Source organism: Thermobia domestica, chromosome 9 (genome assembly GCF_964235325.1).
Source record: "Thermobia domestica chromosome 9, izTheDome1.hap1.1, whole genome shotgun sequence".
Taxonomy (NCBI): Eukaryota; Metazoa; Arthropoda; class Insecta; order Zygentoma; family Lepismatidae; genus Thermobia; species Thermobia domestica.
Genome location: NC_137462.1, coordinates 246,009,184 through 246,026,502, shown reverse-complemented (window position 1 = coordinate 246,026,502; position 17,319 = coordinate 246,009,184). Strand labels below are relative to the sequence as shown.

The window sequence follows — 17,319 nt, the reverse complement described above, 5'->3', positions numbered from 1 at the left end:
GCGGGTGTTGGTTATTTGATCAGTGGTCAAATTGATAACTAGTTCCTCCTCAGGCTGTGCTTTTATAGGTGGTCTCCTGGTGGCTCGCTCCTCCTCGGGCTCCATGTCTTGGTTTCGTGTCTTCCTGGTTGTAGTTTCTCGTTTGCTTGTACTGTTTGTAAATAGTAGTACATGTTGTGGTAACACGTGCTTGCGCTGAAGGTGGGATCCTTACAATATAATTGGCTGTCTATTGCAACACATGTTGTTTAATAACAATGAACATTATTCTACTCAATTCTAATATCCATACACAAGAATGTGACTTAATATACAAAGAAGAAATAGACTTATGCTTGGCAACGACCCTTCAGTAGTAAACAAGAACATCTAATTGGGAACATAGTGATGCAAGAGGAAAATGAAGTATAAGTTTTACGTCCCACGGTTATGCCGGCTAGGCTAAATGAGACGGTGATGATGAGAAATGAATTAAATGATGGAATGAAGAAAGTGGGAGGAAACGGGAGAACCCCGAGGAAACCCACGCACATTGTGTTTGTCCACCACAAAGCCCATTTGGCGGGGGCTGGGATCGAACCCGGGATCCCAAGCACCAGAGGTAAACAAACGCTCTACCAAAGAGCCACCGCGGCCCTGTGATGCAAGAGGAGTTCTCACGTAACCACAAGGACTGTGTTTGTGGTGAACGTCGTCCTTTGAGAGAGATTTGTTAGAGTTGTTTCCTCTCATTATGGCCCCGCTAACGCTCTCGCCTTTCGTGCGAGAGACTCAGGGTTTGATATCAGGTAGGGACATTCGGTCCATAAGGTGTAGCAACTTTTCCAGGCCAGCCACCCTGAGTTTTTTTTTTTCCCTGGATTTTCCTCATTTACACCAGGCAAATATCGGGATGATATCTAACATACAGGTTCCAGGTTGCTTCCTTCGTTTTCCAAATTTCTCGATAGTGCGCTTGCCGACGAACGTCATCCCCCATACATGATGGGTTTAAAGTTATGGAAGCCAGTATACATAAATAAATCCAGCAACTCCTGGGTTGCATTTAACATTTGTCTTTTTTGGACATCAGGATATAAATACTATAAGTTCAAGATTTTATTTCAACAGCATCTTATTGTAATATATAGAATAATACCACAAATGAAAACAACTAATGTTCTTTGTATCACAATATATTAAACTTCTATCCTCATTTCCAAGAATTCTTTACAAAAACTTGTTGATATAAGTACCATGATACCACTGAGAATTCTCTAATACGTCGTAGCTAACTTATTAATTTGCTTTCGTATATCTCAGGCGAGAGCTGAATGACAAAAACGTACGTTCGTTAACTCGCAACAGCAACAAGTTACTGTAAATTACATCTGAATAGTTTCATTAACGTATTTATACATACCATTACACATTTATGAATAAACAAATTAATGCATTTGTTCATTAATGCCTGTAACTATCTGCACTGACTTCAAGAGTGGTAGAATGTATGGCTATTTAGAGAGTGGACCGGGTAGCGTAGTTGTTAACTCAACGGCAGAGTAAGCCGTAGACCCGGATTCAAATCTCGCTCCAGTCTAGTTGGTAGTTTTTCCCTCTTTGTATATGGTTTATTAATAATTTGTGGTTAAACTAAAGTTATATGACGATTCGGACAATACATTTGGTTAATTTCCAAATAAAATATATGATTCTTTTTACATTTGATCTACTTGTATCTTCAAATACCTGCAACCTACTGGTTTTGTTTCTTTCCACTGAAGATATCAAATAGTAAAATAGAGCAGCGTAATGTAACTTCCAAATCTGATCGTCAGTCAGTTCAGTGTCCGAATCGAATTAGAGCACAGAATTGATAAACGTGTAAGTGAAATGACTCAATTATGATTCTCAAGCATAGTTCTTTCGTAAAGTTTCTTTAGAAGCGGAACATTCTATCTCTACTTTATTAGTTCACAAAGAGGATAACTTCGAACATAGCATTCCAGTAATTTCCAAACAAGACCCAATGGTATACTTACTTACATACTTCCTTAAATTAACAATGTCTTAGAAGATTGATATTTCATTTCAGTATCAGAACTAACCTTATTTTCATACCACTTTACACTGTCGTCTATAAGCAGACCTTTGGATTCAAATCGAACATTCGCTCGATCCCTGAAGTCATTCCTTCCTTGTTTATGAGAATCAGCCTCATCTCCCGACATTCTGATAACTTCGCTATCTTTCGATTAGGCACTAATTCTGAAATTACAAATGATAAAATAAAGCATTGTAATAATTTACAGTTAAAAACATTCAAAATTACTACACACACTACGATGTATTACAAAAAGTATCAAAACATCTATAAATAATACATATAAAGAATATTCTCACTAGCCACGACCCAAAATTCTTTACAGCTGGAATTTACAACTTCCTTACTGTGAAAATAGGAAGGTTTGTAAAGTATAAACTATACAGCAGAAATACGAAAAATATTCATAGCATTGTAGAATTTGATAAGGCTGTCAAAATTAACAAACAAACTTAATTTATTCACTTGTTCTGCAAAGTAGTTTTCCCTATTCCAGTTGGAAGAAGTGCCATAATAGTTCTAAAAAAGTATTTAAACTTTTAGGGAGGGAATGTTAATGTAAGCATCAATTACAGTTGTTGTTGTTGTTGTGTTTAACGTCCCGTTCAGCAGCGAGGCTATATGAGACGTGGACCTACTGATTAACGTGGAATCCGAACCACGTCCGTTTAGAGAGATAATTTTCCGATTCTTACAATGACACTTTTAAATACTATTTTTTCTTATAGAGAACCATCACATACACGTCACTAAAGTTATGAAAAATGGCCTCCAGAGAGAGACCTACCTACGTTTTTTTAACTCATTATTAGTCATAAAATCTGATTTAAATAAAAATTTCAGTATATATTAATGAAAGGGGGAAACAACCGATTTTAACTTATTTTTATACACCAGATCCTATGTTGGTGTGAATTCTCTAGAATCATACCTGTGTTCTCAATATATTGACACTGGATTGTCCAAGCACAGCAGGGGTCTGTGGTACAACCTACGTGGTCTGAGTGGAGAGCACCGACTTCAGGAGTGAGAGAGTGAGTGGCTGTTCTGGGAAGCGGACTGGGTGGCATAGTGGTTAACGCATCTTCGGATATGCCGAAGATCACGGGTTTGAGTCGGGTCCAGTATTTCACATTTTCGCCCTTTGTGTGTTAAAAATCTCGGTAATTTGGACAAAAAATGGACGAGTATTATTCATGGCTATATCAAAATGTCTGATACAGATATTTCAAAATGTTATATTATGAAAGATTATTCTTCCTCTACAAGAGGAACGACCAATTAACATAAGTCGTTTCTTAGAGAATAACAGTCACATCAAATTGTTCATTTATTTATTTTTGAAATATGTTTCTTCCGTATAGTTGTAAAGTTTATTCGTTATAAATCTTCCTATACGTGCCTTAAAAAAACAAATCGCCTCAGAAAATGAGAGTAAATCATTGAATATTTGAGATGTAAATATTTCTGCATCATGGCCTGAGGAAAGTTCACGTATGATATCTTATATATATACATATAAAAACATTTACCTAATTCAGGAAAATATTAAGTATGCTCAATGAGAAAACAAAATTTATTTTATTACGAACTACTATTGTGCTTCAAAATTCACTGTTAACAAATCAAGGTATTAGTCTGTATCAATAGCAGCTCCAGAGTTCTTCACGAGGGAAGTCACAGCGGCAATTACGAACCAACTGGTTTCGTACACCTCCCTTTCAAAATTAGCCCCCGCCTTCAGAGCCTCTAGTGACTTTTAACTTTTAAGGCATTCTTTAAATTCTGAAGTGAGGTAAAAAAAGCCTTTCACATTGCATTATCATATATTCAGTATGCGTCCTACAGAATTATTTAACTTAATTTTAAATGCTTTAGTCACCACAAAGAATTAAGGCTATTTAAAAAGTGGAAAATAATTAATGTTGCCAACATTGCTCAAACTACTTCTTCAAAATGAATTTCTCAATTGATTCTGTAAAAATCATTTGATTACGTATACCCATTAGCATGCATAATTATTAACAGTGCAATTTTAAACTGATGAAAAAAAAAAAAAAAACTAAGGATCAAAAGTTAACTATCTTTGTTTCTCGTATATTTATAATACTTATTAACTTGTAAAATAGGAACACGACAATATTTTCATGATGCAGGATAGGAAACTTCGATAAAATCGAAATTAGCGAGAATGGATAAAATATGTTGAAATTATGCGTGCGTCGAAAATAAATCTACGTAGCTATAGATCAGGGTTGGGCCCACCTGAAAAAACCCACCTGGGTTTTGGAGTTTTTAGTTAATATATTATTGATACAACCAAGGTGATCACATTGATAGAGATTTTTATCAGATTTTGGACTTGCCTTGGGCGAATTGAATGCTTTCATGTTAAGGTATACAACATTCAACATAAGACCTTTATAAAGTTCTGAATGCACTGAATGAATAAAAAAAACCTTAGCTTAGCTTGAGATAATTAAGTAACAAATTAATATATGATATGGATTATGCTTATAGCCTATTTGAAGAAAAAAATGCATTTTTATATTTTAGAAAATACTTTCCGTGAATAGTGTGCTCGCCAACTCGGCGACGCCGAGGGACTTTGTCCCTCATACGTTTGACGCGTTTAAAGCCATAGATGCCGGTACTACCAGTAAACATGTAGTACATTAGTAAAACTATTAGTATTATTTCTTACCTTTGATGGTAACACAAGTATTCTTCAGTAAAATTTAGTTTTCCAGCAACAATAGTTTAGTGCAGTTATTTGTAGGTACTCTTCAAATAAGCATTCTGTAGAATCAACACCAACAAAAGCGTAAACATTCGTCAAATTTAAGAAGCCCGATGCTCAAGAGTTCCGAAAACTACGTGCCCCTTACTATTTCAAGTGCTGAATTCGAACTTTCGCACTAGTGGAAGTTTCGATGTACAGTAAAGGAAGCTGCACTTTCGAGGAGGAGAAAAAAAAAAAAAAACACGTCCTGACAGAAGTGCGCGGGAAATTCCCCCAATTGAACGCACAAAGCATCGGAACTGAATACTTCAACAATAAAACTATTTATTTTATGCTGGAAAATATTTAATTTCATTTAAGACATTTTGAAACATTTATTTTATAAAATATGAATTATATCTTTCTTAATGGTTTTAAATTAATTTTCCGGAAAGACCCCTCTTGCAACAAGTGCTCGGGAAATTCCTGTAATTGAACGCACAAGGTATCGAAAGTGAACTTCAACAATAAAAACCATTTATTTTACGCTGTTAAATTAATATATTTGGTGTTCATATTTGGCAAACGTCACTGAGGTTTCGGGGATGATTCAATCTGCATTTGTTCGTTCGTCTGCTTCTACCACACATACTACAGGGAAGCACTTCCGGTCTTTTAAGTGTAAATTTTCAGAGTACAAGCACGAGACCACAATTTCCTGTATAGATTTTGGCAGCATATCAACGTAAAATTTCAAAATGGCGGCCATTTTTTCAAAACAGCAGAGAATAGAAAATTGTTGCAAGTTGTGATAATGATAACTTTGAAATATAAATCACATGTTAACACTTTTACCCCAAAGACATTGAAATATTTCGATAAAACCCAATTAAACCCGAAAAAACCCATATGGGTCCAGGTGGGTTGGGCTTTTCCAAAAAAAAACGGGTTTTTTCAAACCCTGGAAAAAACAATTAAACCCGAAAAAGCCTAGATGGGCCCAGGTGAGATGGGCCTTTTAAAAAAAACTCGGCTTTTTTCAAACCCTGGTGGTAAATCTTTACTTTCTCAGTAAGGACATAAAATATTTTCCTACGCAAACTTTTAGTTCCCAGTTACGAATCATCAAAAATTCAAATTTGAGCTTAGGTAACTTTTTACACACACACGCAAATTGCTATTTAAAACAAGAATTTGTACTGTATACTGTAATGATCCCCACCTTCAGCTAAGGCACATGTTAATACAACACATGTTATTGTTTATAAACAATAAAGAAGACGAGAAATTACAATAAGACACGAAACCAAGACGACGGAGCCCGAGGAGGAATGAGTCACCAAGAGGCCTTCTACAAAAGCGCAGTTTGAAGAGGACCAGCTATCAGTTTGACAGTTGATCGAATAACCAACACCTGCTCCGAGATCGCTTTGGACAAGGGGTACACCTTTACCTTAACCCGAGGTCGCTTTGGACTGAGGGGGTTTTCCTGGAAGACTCACCAAAACCATGCAGCTGCTTTGGAGACTGCTTTGAGTAAAGGGGCACCGCGCAAAAACACTTTTCTACTTCGCCTAAAAGGAAAGACATTAATAGATTTATCTTTGTAATTCAAAGACATTTTATATTTAGATTTTGTAATAAAATTGGTGAAGAGGGAAACCCACACGGACCGTAACTGACTCTACCTCAAAGCATTTCAATACACGCACATACATATAAACAGCTAAAATCAATAAAGAACGATTTTTTTCTGCAAACGGAAAACCCACTTACATCGTATACCAGTGTGATTAATGTTCTCAACAGTGTTATTGAAACTTACAAAAAATTAAAAGATATCAAGATGCCATAGTTAGTTAAATATATGGGTATATTTAATAAGATCGCAAGTCACGTGGCATTGTTGTTTCTGAACATTCATCGTAGAACCACTACCACCATTGCATTTACGTTTAAAAAATTCTTATGTTTAAATATATGTCCTCAGCATTAAAACCACTAAATAAAATTTGTATTGTTAGGTCAAGCCGATATACTACAGTCTGGTACATTAGTCCCAACATGAACATTAATAATAATAATACATTTCAAGGGTTTGGTACATGAAGATATTTCTTATTATTGTAATGAAAAATCCTACTTTCGTTGTGAAGGCAGATTGTATATGATCCTTTATCAGGTGGGATATTGTTTCACTTTTATCTTACAAAAACAATAAAATAAACAGTGGAAGATACATAGCTACGCAGAAAAACGAAATTCAAATGAACTTAAACCTTAAATTACTATAAATATACGGTTTTCATTTTGATGTAACACAATTCTTTTGTTCGCAAAATCAATCAATTGTTGTATAATGCCATACAGTTACTGAAATTACAACGTCCTGAGAAGCAATATAGTCTATCATGGCTATGTGATTGTCTTCCCAAATTTTTGCAAGAGGTCCGGGGTTGATTCCCAGTGGGTGCTTATGTTTTCAAATCCTAAGTTAAATTGCTTCATGCTAATAGCTTGCCTTGCCTGGTTAGTGCTCGCACGGTTTTCTCTCTGGATAATGGGTTACGAAACAAATCTTGTTCAAGCATACCAAATGAAAATGAAAAGGTCTTAATGGATTAAGAAAGTTTAAAGAGATTAGGAATCAGTTTTATTCGTAACTCACTGTAGAGCTCCCTCGTAGTTATCTGGATTGCGTAGGCGCTTCCCGGCGGGAACTAATGTGGTTCGGATTCCACGTTAAGCTGTAGGTCTGTCTGAAGTAGCCTCGTTACTTAAACGTATGCTAAACTGAAATCAAATCATAGCTCAAAGTCAATCAAACGATCTATGACGCGCTATACAGCAAGTATTACGAGTCACCAATCCAAGTTAAAGTTCACTTAAGTATGTAACCGAAATATTGGGAAGTTTATTCTGGATTAAAGAAATGAAATCTTTGAGTTTAACGTCCCTTGATTATGTTTTTAGGCTAAGGAAGACGATGATTAAGGCAAGTGAATGATAATTTATAGAACTGGTGGAGTGAGAATGTGGGAGGAAAAGGGAATACCCCCAGGGACAAGATATTGTCCACCATAAACTTACTTGTTCGGCGATCGAACCAGGGACACCAAGCACCAGAGGTAAGTCCTCTAGCACTAAGCAACCGTGCCTCCTGGATTAAAAAATCCAAATAGGTGAGTCCATAATGATAGTATAGCACGACGTGGAGAAATTATGGCAGGTTAAAATAAACATAAGTTTTAACTGCTTATATCTCAAATTAATATATATTGACGAAAATCATATAAATCTATTTTATTTGCATGGATTCAAAAGAAAAATTTCAAACCCCTGTAAGAGAAACTCCCAACTGACAAAACTGGGGAAATTATGGCAAAGTCTCCTAGCTTCTAATATTTATATTGCACTGACTTTGAGACAATAGAGACAATAATGACATAAGGCTGATTTAGTAATTTAAAGTGTTATTTTCAAATACTTTTATCTCAATTTATACGAAAGTTATGAATAAAAACGCCAGACGGTACGAGTGACTGTTATAGATTTGTATATTTTACAGAAAATAAGAGTAAATTAACTATCAAAACTTACAAACAGGCTTAAAAGCTCTTAGTCATCAACTTATTTAAAATATTTGAAATCTTTATATATTTTGCAAAAGCAAATAGCCACAATGTTAATAACATAAAGATACTTGCTTAAGGCACAACGTAACTTGCGATTTCTCAGCCAAAATCTAAGTTCAGACCTATTAGGAAAATTTCATCCTTATACTCAGAAACCTATTGGTACATTTTCATTGCCATTTCACTATTCAAGAAAACCCATGCATAAGATGTGTTCACCAAAAAGCCACTTGGCACGAACTGGGATCGGACTAGTGTGTGAAGCCGAGTTTTCTCTGCTTCATATGCATATCAAAATGCAGACGAGTGCACATTTTCATATCAATATGTTAATTTTGTGAATAAATTAACTGCTTTATAATTAGCTTTACTTTACATATTGTTTAATGTTGAACACAGAGCGAAATACGGTAGTATTAATATTCTTTTGATATGTATTTTATTCTTTAATTTGTGGATTTATCGTAGGTTTATTAGTGTGATTATATATATATATATATATCACATGCATCTCATCACCGGGAAGTAGTATGTAAATAGCTACATGTATGATCGTATTTGAATATTCTGCATACAAGAATAGGAAGAAAATATATAACATCAGTTACTTCGTATAACACAGACTTGGATTTCTTGATACAGAGAGAGCAAGTACAGCGAATTTTTTTTTCCTGGCGACAGGGTTCTGTCCTGAAAGTCTGCATACAAATGTTTGCGACTATAAGTAAGAAGAAATGTCTAGGGTAACAATGAACTGGGAGTGAATATGGTATAGGAAGTATGCAGGAAACTTCCTCTGTATAGAAACCCTAGGTGGAAACATTGAGCACACAACGCTCTGTTCTCTTTGTTCAAAAATCATAAAAATTTTAGCATCGATATGCTGGATTTTGAATTTCTATACGTGTGCTTTTCACACCTTTCGAAAGAATGTCTCACCTCTCTGGAGCTGAGCGTTAGTAGGAAACGACGGTTGGTAGTCAGCGAGCGGACCTTTTTCTACTTTTCCCGAGATGCATTGCCTGTTTGAAATTGTGTATTTTATTTTGACTATTTTCATATATATTTTACTAATACTATCGTATTACGCTCACAAGTTCTTGGAAAGTGCGTTATAATTCCTATTTTGATTTTTAAAACGTGATTCCATTCGTCAAAGACATTTAGATCTTTGGTTTGTTTTCAAAATTTGTTAGCAACAACATATTTCCTTCTCTCTCCTTCTTGGGGAAAAAGCAGACGGAAGTAGCAGAAGAGTATGGGTATGCCATGGAAAAATGAATCCCTATTCGATAATTATTGAGTGTCATCAGTAAATATATTTGTATCTATATTCTGTTTTACCTTTCATATCTTTATGTATGTTTGATAATGTTTTTCTATGTTGTAAATAGTGAATATTAACAAAATATGTATTTGTTTACTTATGTTCTGCCATGGACAACTGTTTTGTCCAAAAACTTTCATAGCTGCCGCAAGTTGCAGTGAGGGCAGCACCTATCAAGTGTGTGTTGTGAATATCTGTGCAGTTTTGCCGGTCCTGGCCCTTGTGTCTGCACAGACCACTCAGGATATAGCCTGCGGCTACAAAAAATTCCAACAACAATTCCGAGAAGAGCGAGTCTCTTTCTTTTCGGCAAGAAACAGAACTATGCTTGGAAAAAGAGACAAACAGAGAGGGAGTTGTGATTGAGAACCCGGAACCGTTAGCACGCCGAGCTACGGGGACTTCCGTTGACTTGTATAGAACAGAAGTTTTATACCGTGATTCGGGTGTGTGTTCATTTATAGTACGCAAGTAGTTATTATTCTACAACGATTATCATCATGAGTATTTATATCAAACTTTAAAACAGTTATAAACGTTATCAGTGCTCCCACACACCGGATATTGAAGTGAAAGTTTCATCGTTTGGCTTTCTTCAGATACTGTAGGCTATAATGGCCACATATAACTTAGAAATCACAGTGCAACGGATTTAAGTTGACATTTACACAGTGCATTGCACTTACATTTTGTTCTTCATAAGTGGAGATACGTAATTTTTACAAACATGTCTCGAAAGATCTAGTTGTCTGTCCGAGCCTATGGGCAGAGCTCTCCAGAACTTTCTTAAGGAGACAGAATAAGATAATATTTATTTTGTGCTGTCTAGCACTCCAGTGCCTACTTGTAGCACTAAGGTCGTCAACCTGTTGAGTACCACCAGGATCTGTTTGGCTTAACCATGGACAAAACTTCAACATGAATTGTTAGGATCCAGTGTGTTAAATCGGCACATAAACTGTCCAACATCCCTTTTGAGTGCAGAGACTCTCAGCGGAAGTGGAACCTTATCGTCTTATAAAAATGAAACTGTGCGTCGCTATATAATTTGGTGTAATTTGTTTCTTTTACCTGTCCTCATATAGAAAGACTGTAAGAGACCGCAATGAGGAGATAGAATTCATTTTCTACAATGTATAAATAGTGTTATTCGTGAAGTTTTTCGTTTATTTATCTAATCATATATATATCTTGTTTTATCAGATCACCGAGTTCTAATATCATTATTATGAAGTGTGGAAATATCTAATTTTATTTGTGTGTTCAGTGGTGCACCATTCCAATATTTGAAGTTCTAGTGTCTTGTGAAAATGAGTTTATTCAGTGTTAATGTGGAATAACCTACATCATTACTCAGAAAATAAATCGTAACACCTACTATTAGCCAGAGGGTTTCCTTTTTCCTGCTTGGTAAGTACCAAAGTGCTAATTTCAGATGTGTTTTCTTACAGGATGGAGAATTAAGGAATGATTCCATCACTTAACTCAAGTATTCTGACAACCTTCCTGGTTGGGGCTCAGGAAGGCATCGCGCCATAGAACCAAAATACCTCAGTTATGAGTGTAAAGGGGAAATTAAAAGGCTGCTACCTGTTCATCTAAATTTAAGTTTTTTTTTTTCTTTCTTTTAAAATTGTTGAATTTAAGTACACCCCTTTACAAGTAGCATCAGTGACCATAGCTGAAGGTGACCTATAAAACCCTGAGATATTATTAAAATTATTTTGTTTTTTTATGCTCTACCGAAATATTAGGTGTGGTAGTGGCGGCTCCCGAAGGAAGTCACCCTTTGACTTCTGTAGGGAATTTACATACTTGAAACTTAATTATCTCCTGATAATATTTTAATATTAATGTATTCCCTCGTCACACCACCACCTGTCAGTGGATGTTCTCTCTTAGAACGATCTCCACAATAAAGATGTGTCACACGATAAGTGTGGCCACACACACTAGGGGCCTCATGCACCAGAGGTGAACGCTCTACCACTGAGCCACCGCAATCCCTTAGTTAGGTAGAAATCCTAAAGAACTACTAAAATTATTTTCTGTATTAACGTTTTATAATACTCTTCAATACGGAATAACATTTCCAAAAACTTCGATTCTTTCTTTCCTGAAAATTAAGAACTACGTAATTCCCACCCAAGTGTTCTTCATTTGAATGAAAGACTACCTATTGTTTTCAATTATTTTCATCCATAAGAACAAACCACATGTTCGATACCCATTTTAAAGTTCTGCAGGACTTGAGGTCAGATAAAAGTAATACATCTGTATTTTAGGTTTACAAGTGTAGGGTTACTACTGTAAAATCGTTCCAAGGTACTCTACGACGGATAAAATAAGCAAGCGCATATGAAAGATAGCTCTACTAGATGTTATTTCCCATCTGTGGCATATTTAGGCACCCTGTACAGAACATGCATTTTCTGTTTGCAAGTACACTGTTACTAGTATGAAATCATGACAACTGCTACTGAAACTCGTGTAATTGACAAAACAACTTCTTTTCACTACCCTCTCCTGCGCGCATGCCTACCATCGCTGACGCGCTTCCTCCCTTCGGACGCACCATCGCGCACGCCCACCAGCTTCGCTTTCCTCTGACTCAGTTACATAGCTATCGTGCTCTTTTAGCCACCTAGCACAAATTGGTTTATGGTTCAGCACTACTTTCAATGAAACACATCCGGAAACCGTATTTAAACGCAAATCGTAAAAAGAACTGTTATTTCTCAACAACTACTTCTGCAGGGTGGAGCACTACTAGTATGAAACTTTTACATGGGCTATATAAATTCATACCATTCCCAAACCCTCAAGTGTTCACTATCTTCGCTTATGCATATACCCATCTTCGCCAACGCGCCTTCTCCCTTGCTTACTCTCGGGTCTCCAGCTGCGCCTTGTGCTGACTCGATTAGATGCCACTCATGGTTTTTAGTGGCCATCTAGCATAGGTTGTGGGTATTAGTGCTGTACCGGCGGTCCAATTTGAAAATAAAAAAAAAGCGGAATGTACTGCATTCGGTTATAATTTGTTGGAATAGATGAAGTTACATTAGGCATGCAGTTTTACTATACGGATCAATAGTATAAGTAGGAGCAGGAACGGGTTAAGTTCCAAATTTGGCCGTCCGTTTATAGCAAAGTTTTGAAAATTTACCGGGAAGAAATGAAGAATTTGCTTGTTTGTGAGCTTGATAATGTGTAAGGAGAGCTAAAGTTATGTCCCTTCTCTTATATAAACGGTTCTAACTGTGGAATTATTTGGCAAGGAGAGGTAACTACTTGGCGCAAGGTTACTTCATGGTAGGATTATGGAAATGCAATAAACATTGGTTTTGTAAACATGGCTGGTGATAATCAGGGAAATCTATTGAAGTAAGTAAATGTTATGGCTTAATAAGTAAAAAAATAAACAGTAGAATATGCGGTAAACAAATAACTGTAAAGAAACGTGAAGGTTATACTTGTCAATATAACAAGCGTATATAACATTATAACAATATGTCAATGTAACATAACCAACATGGCAGCAATGTTCTAGAACACAGGTTCCTCTTCGCATTTAGCTTAATAAAGACAGAAAACAACATGCACTGCGGGGCTCTAATCCGCCTTCACTCGCTAATGCTCGCTCGGCAATACTATTTGCATTAAATATTAAACTTCGGTACACAAAGGAACAAATTATTATGCTTTTAGCCAAAAACTACGCGGACGACCAGCTTCGGAATAAACGGCCGGTTAGAAGCCCCGCAGGGTTTGTTGGTTCTGTTCTTGACATGAAATTGGCAAATTAGACTAGCCCAAATTTTTCTGCACAGTTTACAATCTATGTCATATCCTTGTTATATACGAGCCATTTCGACCATAACAAGTGTATTTCTCCGCGAAACAGTCCATCCACATACAGTGCCGCTTATATAAAAAAAATCAACAACTTTCTTAAATTTTACTACTCCCCTTACCTGACTTTTACTCATTCTTCCTCACAAACTTAAAAAAATTCTGCAATTGACCCGGCAAAATTTTCTAAAATTGGTCCGGCTATACAGCACTTAACCCAGGTTGTTTCTTTGCACTGTAGCTTTTATGTATACACCCGGACGGCATATTTATACGCAAATTGTAAAAGAATTTTAATTTTTCAACAATTGCTTATGATGAACACCTTGAGTTTTAACTATGCCATATATCTTCATGTCGCCCAGAGCAAATCCTTTAGGAAAAATAAGGAATAAATTAGAGAAAGACATAATTTTGCAACAATTATTTCGAATGGTGCGCCAATAGTACACCTGCATGATCAAATGTTTAGTTTTCATTAACTATAAGCTCAAGATTAATGTTGAACATTTTCTACAGAAGTATCAACATTATGTGCATACACGATCTGATCACCCTTGCACTTTAACACAAAACTTCATACTATATTATAAATTACTTACTATTGAATTTCTTAATAATACTTATTCAATCATCTTCACCAAAACACAGTGGTATTTAGCAATGTAGATTTTACAATAGCACAGTCAATACTCAGTATATCTACAAATTATGAAGCACGAAAAACATACGAACAACGTAACACGTGTTGTGATTAATTCGATACTTCTCTAATATCGAATTCAGTCGATACCTCGATATACTATCGAATGAATTTACCTTTGTACTGGCAACAAATAGTTACAGTGTTCAAAGTTTGAGGGAAACTTCATAGGTAAATTTAGCAAAAAGGGAAAAGGAGATTTTTTCGATAAAACGTGAAAATCCAGGGAAATTCTCGCACTGAATGATAAATATAAATGCTTAAACCTTTTCTTTCTTTCTTTTGTTCTTCTCAACTAAACTAATTCAAAAGCAATAGTGTATGTTCAAAGTGGCACAATTCGTACATATTGTTGGATAGACTGTATTTATTTGTGTATTTTATTGCGAGATCAGTGAAGAAAAAATAAAAAAGGAAGGAGAAAGAAAATAAACAAAACAAATGTGGTTCGCACTTCTTTTAATATAGTTAAATTAATCTTATCACCAGGGCCGGATTAAGAGGGGCTTAGGGAGGGCTATAGCCTCGGGCCTCCACTCTGATCAAAATCTCAACTGGCTATCTAAAAAGAATCATGAAGATACAATCATCATTGTAAAATAAAATATGACAAAAAATATGAAACATTTTCCCTTAACTTTCCTACTTTACTTTCACAGAAATGTCAGCAGGGGCCGCATTTCCCACGGGACTTGAGATGGGTTAATCCAGCCTTGCTTCACTAACTTCTCTCATATGAATTGGACACATAACAAACTAGGGAAAATTTGATAGGAAATGGGAAATTTTGTGTCAGATGAGGGAAATTTTCTTAAGAAAACCAACGAACATTAATTACTTTAGGTTTGTTTTAACGCAGAACACAGTTGTGTTTTAGTTTGAGATAATAGGCATAGCAGATATAATTGGTTTCAGGCAGTAGCGTCATTTCAGATTTGGCTTGGGAGGGGCAAGACCCCTTGATATAGAGCCTAAGTAAAATTTCGCGTTTTTCACTGACTTACTACTATTCTATTGATAAAATCTATATAAATGTCAAACTCAGGGGGGAAAATGCCCCTCCCTGCCTCTCCTAAATGACACCCCTGGTTTCAGGCATGTAATGGAGAGTACATGCGGATATACGGCGTATACCCACATCTAATTTTTGGAAACTGTCGTATAGCCATCTAAAATTTATGAAGCACGCGGGTATACGCTGCATTGGAACAAAAAACAACTGCTTTTCATGCACCGTATTTCAAAACAAAAATCTCACTAAACAACTGTTCGTCAGGCTGTTGCGTGAATGGTGTCGGGGTGTGGGAATCGAGTTTTCTGAGAATCCCTTATATAATGGAAAACAGCATTCTGAACCTGCAGTACCTTCTGAAAGCTGGTGTGTGGTATTATTATATAAAGCCGTTTCCAAATGTTTTCCCTGGAAACTCCCAGAAACAACGGCGCCGACTTTTCAAAATTTATGTGGGTGCATATCAATGGAGGGTGGTGTTATATGTTTTCAGGGGAATCTCGATATTTTTGATTGATTTCCTTTTAGTTAAAATCTTTTATGAACACTGTCATAAAGGGCTGTGCTCAATTCTATTCACAATATAGTTCCATTTTTTTACTATTATTATTGTGGGGACTGAGTACGACTAGCCCAGAGACAGGCAAGGAAGAGGGAGTATGTTGCTTGCTTGCCTTTGCACAAACACATTTGAAACAAACAATTATATTTTAGAGGTTAGAAGTTTTAACTTCCTTATGAATGTTTTTATTGCTTATTATTTTTTGATAATGCAAGTGAGAAATATTTATTTTGTTTCTATCGAAATACAAATTTTATGGGTGCTGCCCATCCACAAGATTATTTGTGTGGGTGCTGGAGCTCCCACGTAGTCGGCGCGCATGCTCAGAAACTCTTTTGTTTCTAAAGATCAGTTGGATATAGAGTTGAGAGTGAGGAGTAGGGCCTAATCCATGTGATTATATTGAAATTTTTCTGTTTTGACATAGGAATGAACACAGTTTTCACGCTCTCTTTGATCCAAATTCAAAGTCTCCAATGGGATACAATTTCAGCGGGGGATGAAACCACCACCTATCTAATCGCCGAAGTAGGTTCTGAAAAAATGTGGACTTTACTCTAGTTCAAGGGTTAAGAGGACATTAAATGAATACTTTTGAGACAATAAATCGTTGACCTCTACAAAATTAACAAATCATGCAACCTTTCGTCGGTCTAGTTTGAAACATTCACCATCGTTCTCAATACTATCAATTACAACAACGACCCTTAGATTAGTATTGTTCATTTGTAGCTGCAATTGACATAAAAGAAAACGGCCATTTATTTCTAGAAATACTCAGCAGCTAGTACTGTAGTAGTTTTCTCGCAACCTACTGGGGAAAAAAGCAGAGGATAAAATAAACATTTTCGCTGTTGTTTCGGTTTCATTCATATGAAAAAAAAAAAATATTTGAAGAAGATTTGCAAAAAGGAGGGGGTAGAAAACAAGAGCCAGGAAAGACTTGTAGCATGTATGTCACAGGAACTTTTGATCATTTCAGTATAACCGTCACTTCGAAAATATTCGCTTAGTAGTGTTTCATGTTCCTTTGTGGGTTGACGAATAACGAGTTGCTTCGCAATTTGCAAGATGTCCAAGGAGGTACTAGAAAATTGGTTTAAAAAGGCAATATCTTAATCCAAAGAACATCTTAATTTGCCAGCTATAACTTCAAAGAAAGTCGTAAGCATGTATATTTATTTATTTCATATAACGTACATACGAAACCGACATATACGGATCTTTATTTCAACGCAACCAGCTTCCATCACAAGTCACAACGTCTTACAGTGCCAAACACCTTGATGTACAGAGCAGTCTCCGTAAATGGCCAGAAAAATTTACAAGAGGAATTCCACCATCTTCCTTTAACGCTAAAACAGAATGGCTATAGTCTTCAGAACACATATCAATATAGCCATAAAAAGGGTCGTTACTG

The 17,319-nt window shown here is 36.0% G+C and overlaps 1 protein-coding gene across 2 annotated transcripts in view; it reads right to left on the bottom strand.

The window, feature by feature from the left end:
- Positions 1-14,397, bottom strand: part of Noc1 (Nucleolar complex protein 1) — an 87,405-nt gene extending 73,008 nt beyond the window's left edge. Inside the window, exons 1-2 of one of the 2 annotated variants that reach the window (XM_081725963.1) lie at positions 14,225-14,397; positions 2,088-2,247 (exon numbers count right to left, since the gene is read on the bottom strand). In XM_081725963.1, the coding sequence (XP_081582089.1) occupies positions 2,088-2,210 (123 nt within the window). In that variant the 5' untranslated portion in view covers positions 2,211-2,247; positions 14,225-14,397. The remainder of the gene's footprint in view (positions 1-2,087; positions 2,248-14,224) is intronic. The other variant, XM_081725962.1, reaches the window with a different exon arrangement.
- Between the last annotated feature and the right edge of the window lie 2,922 nt (positions 14,398-17,319).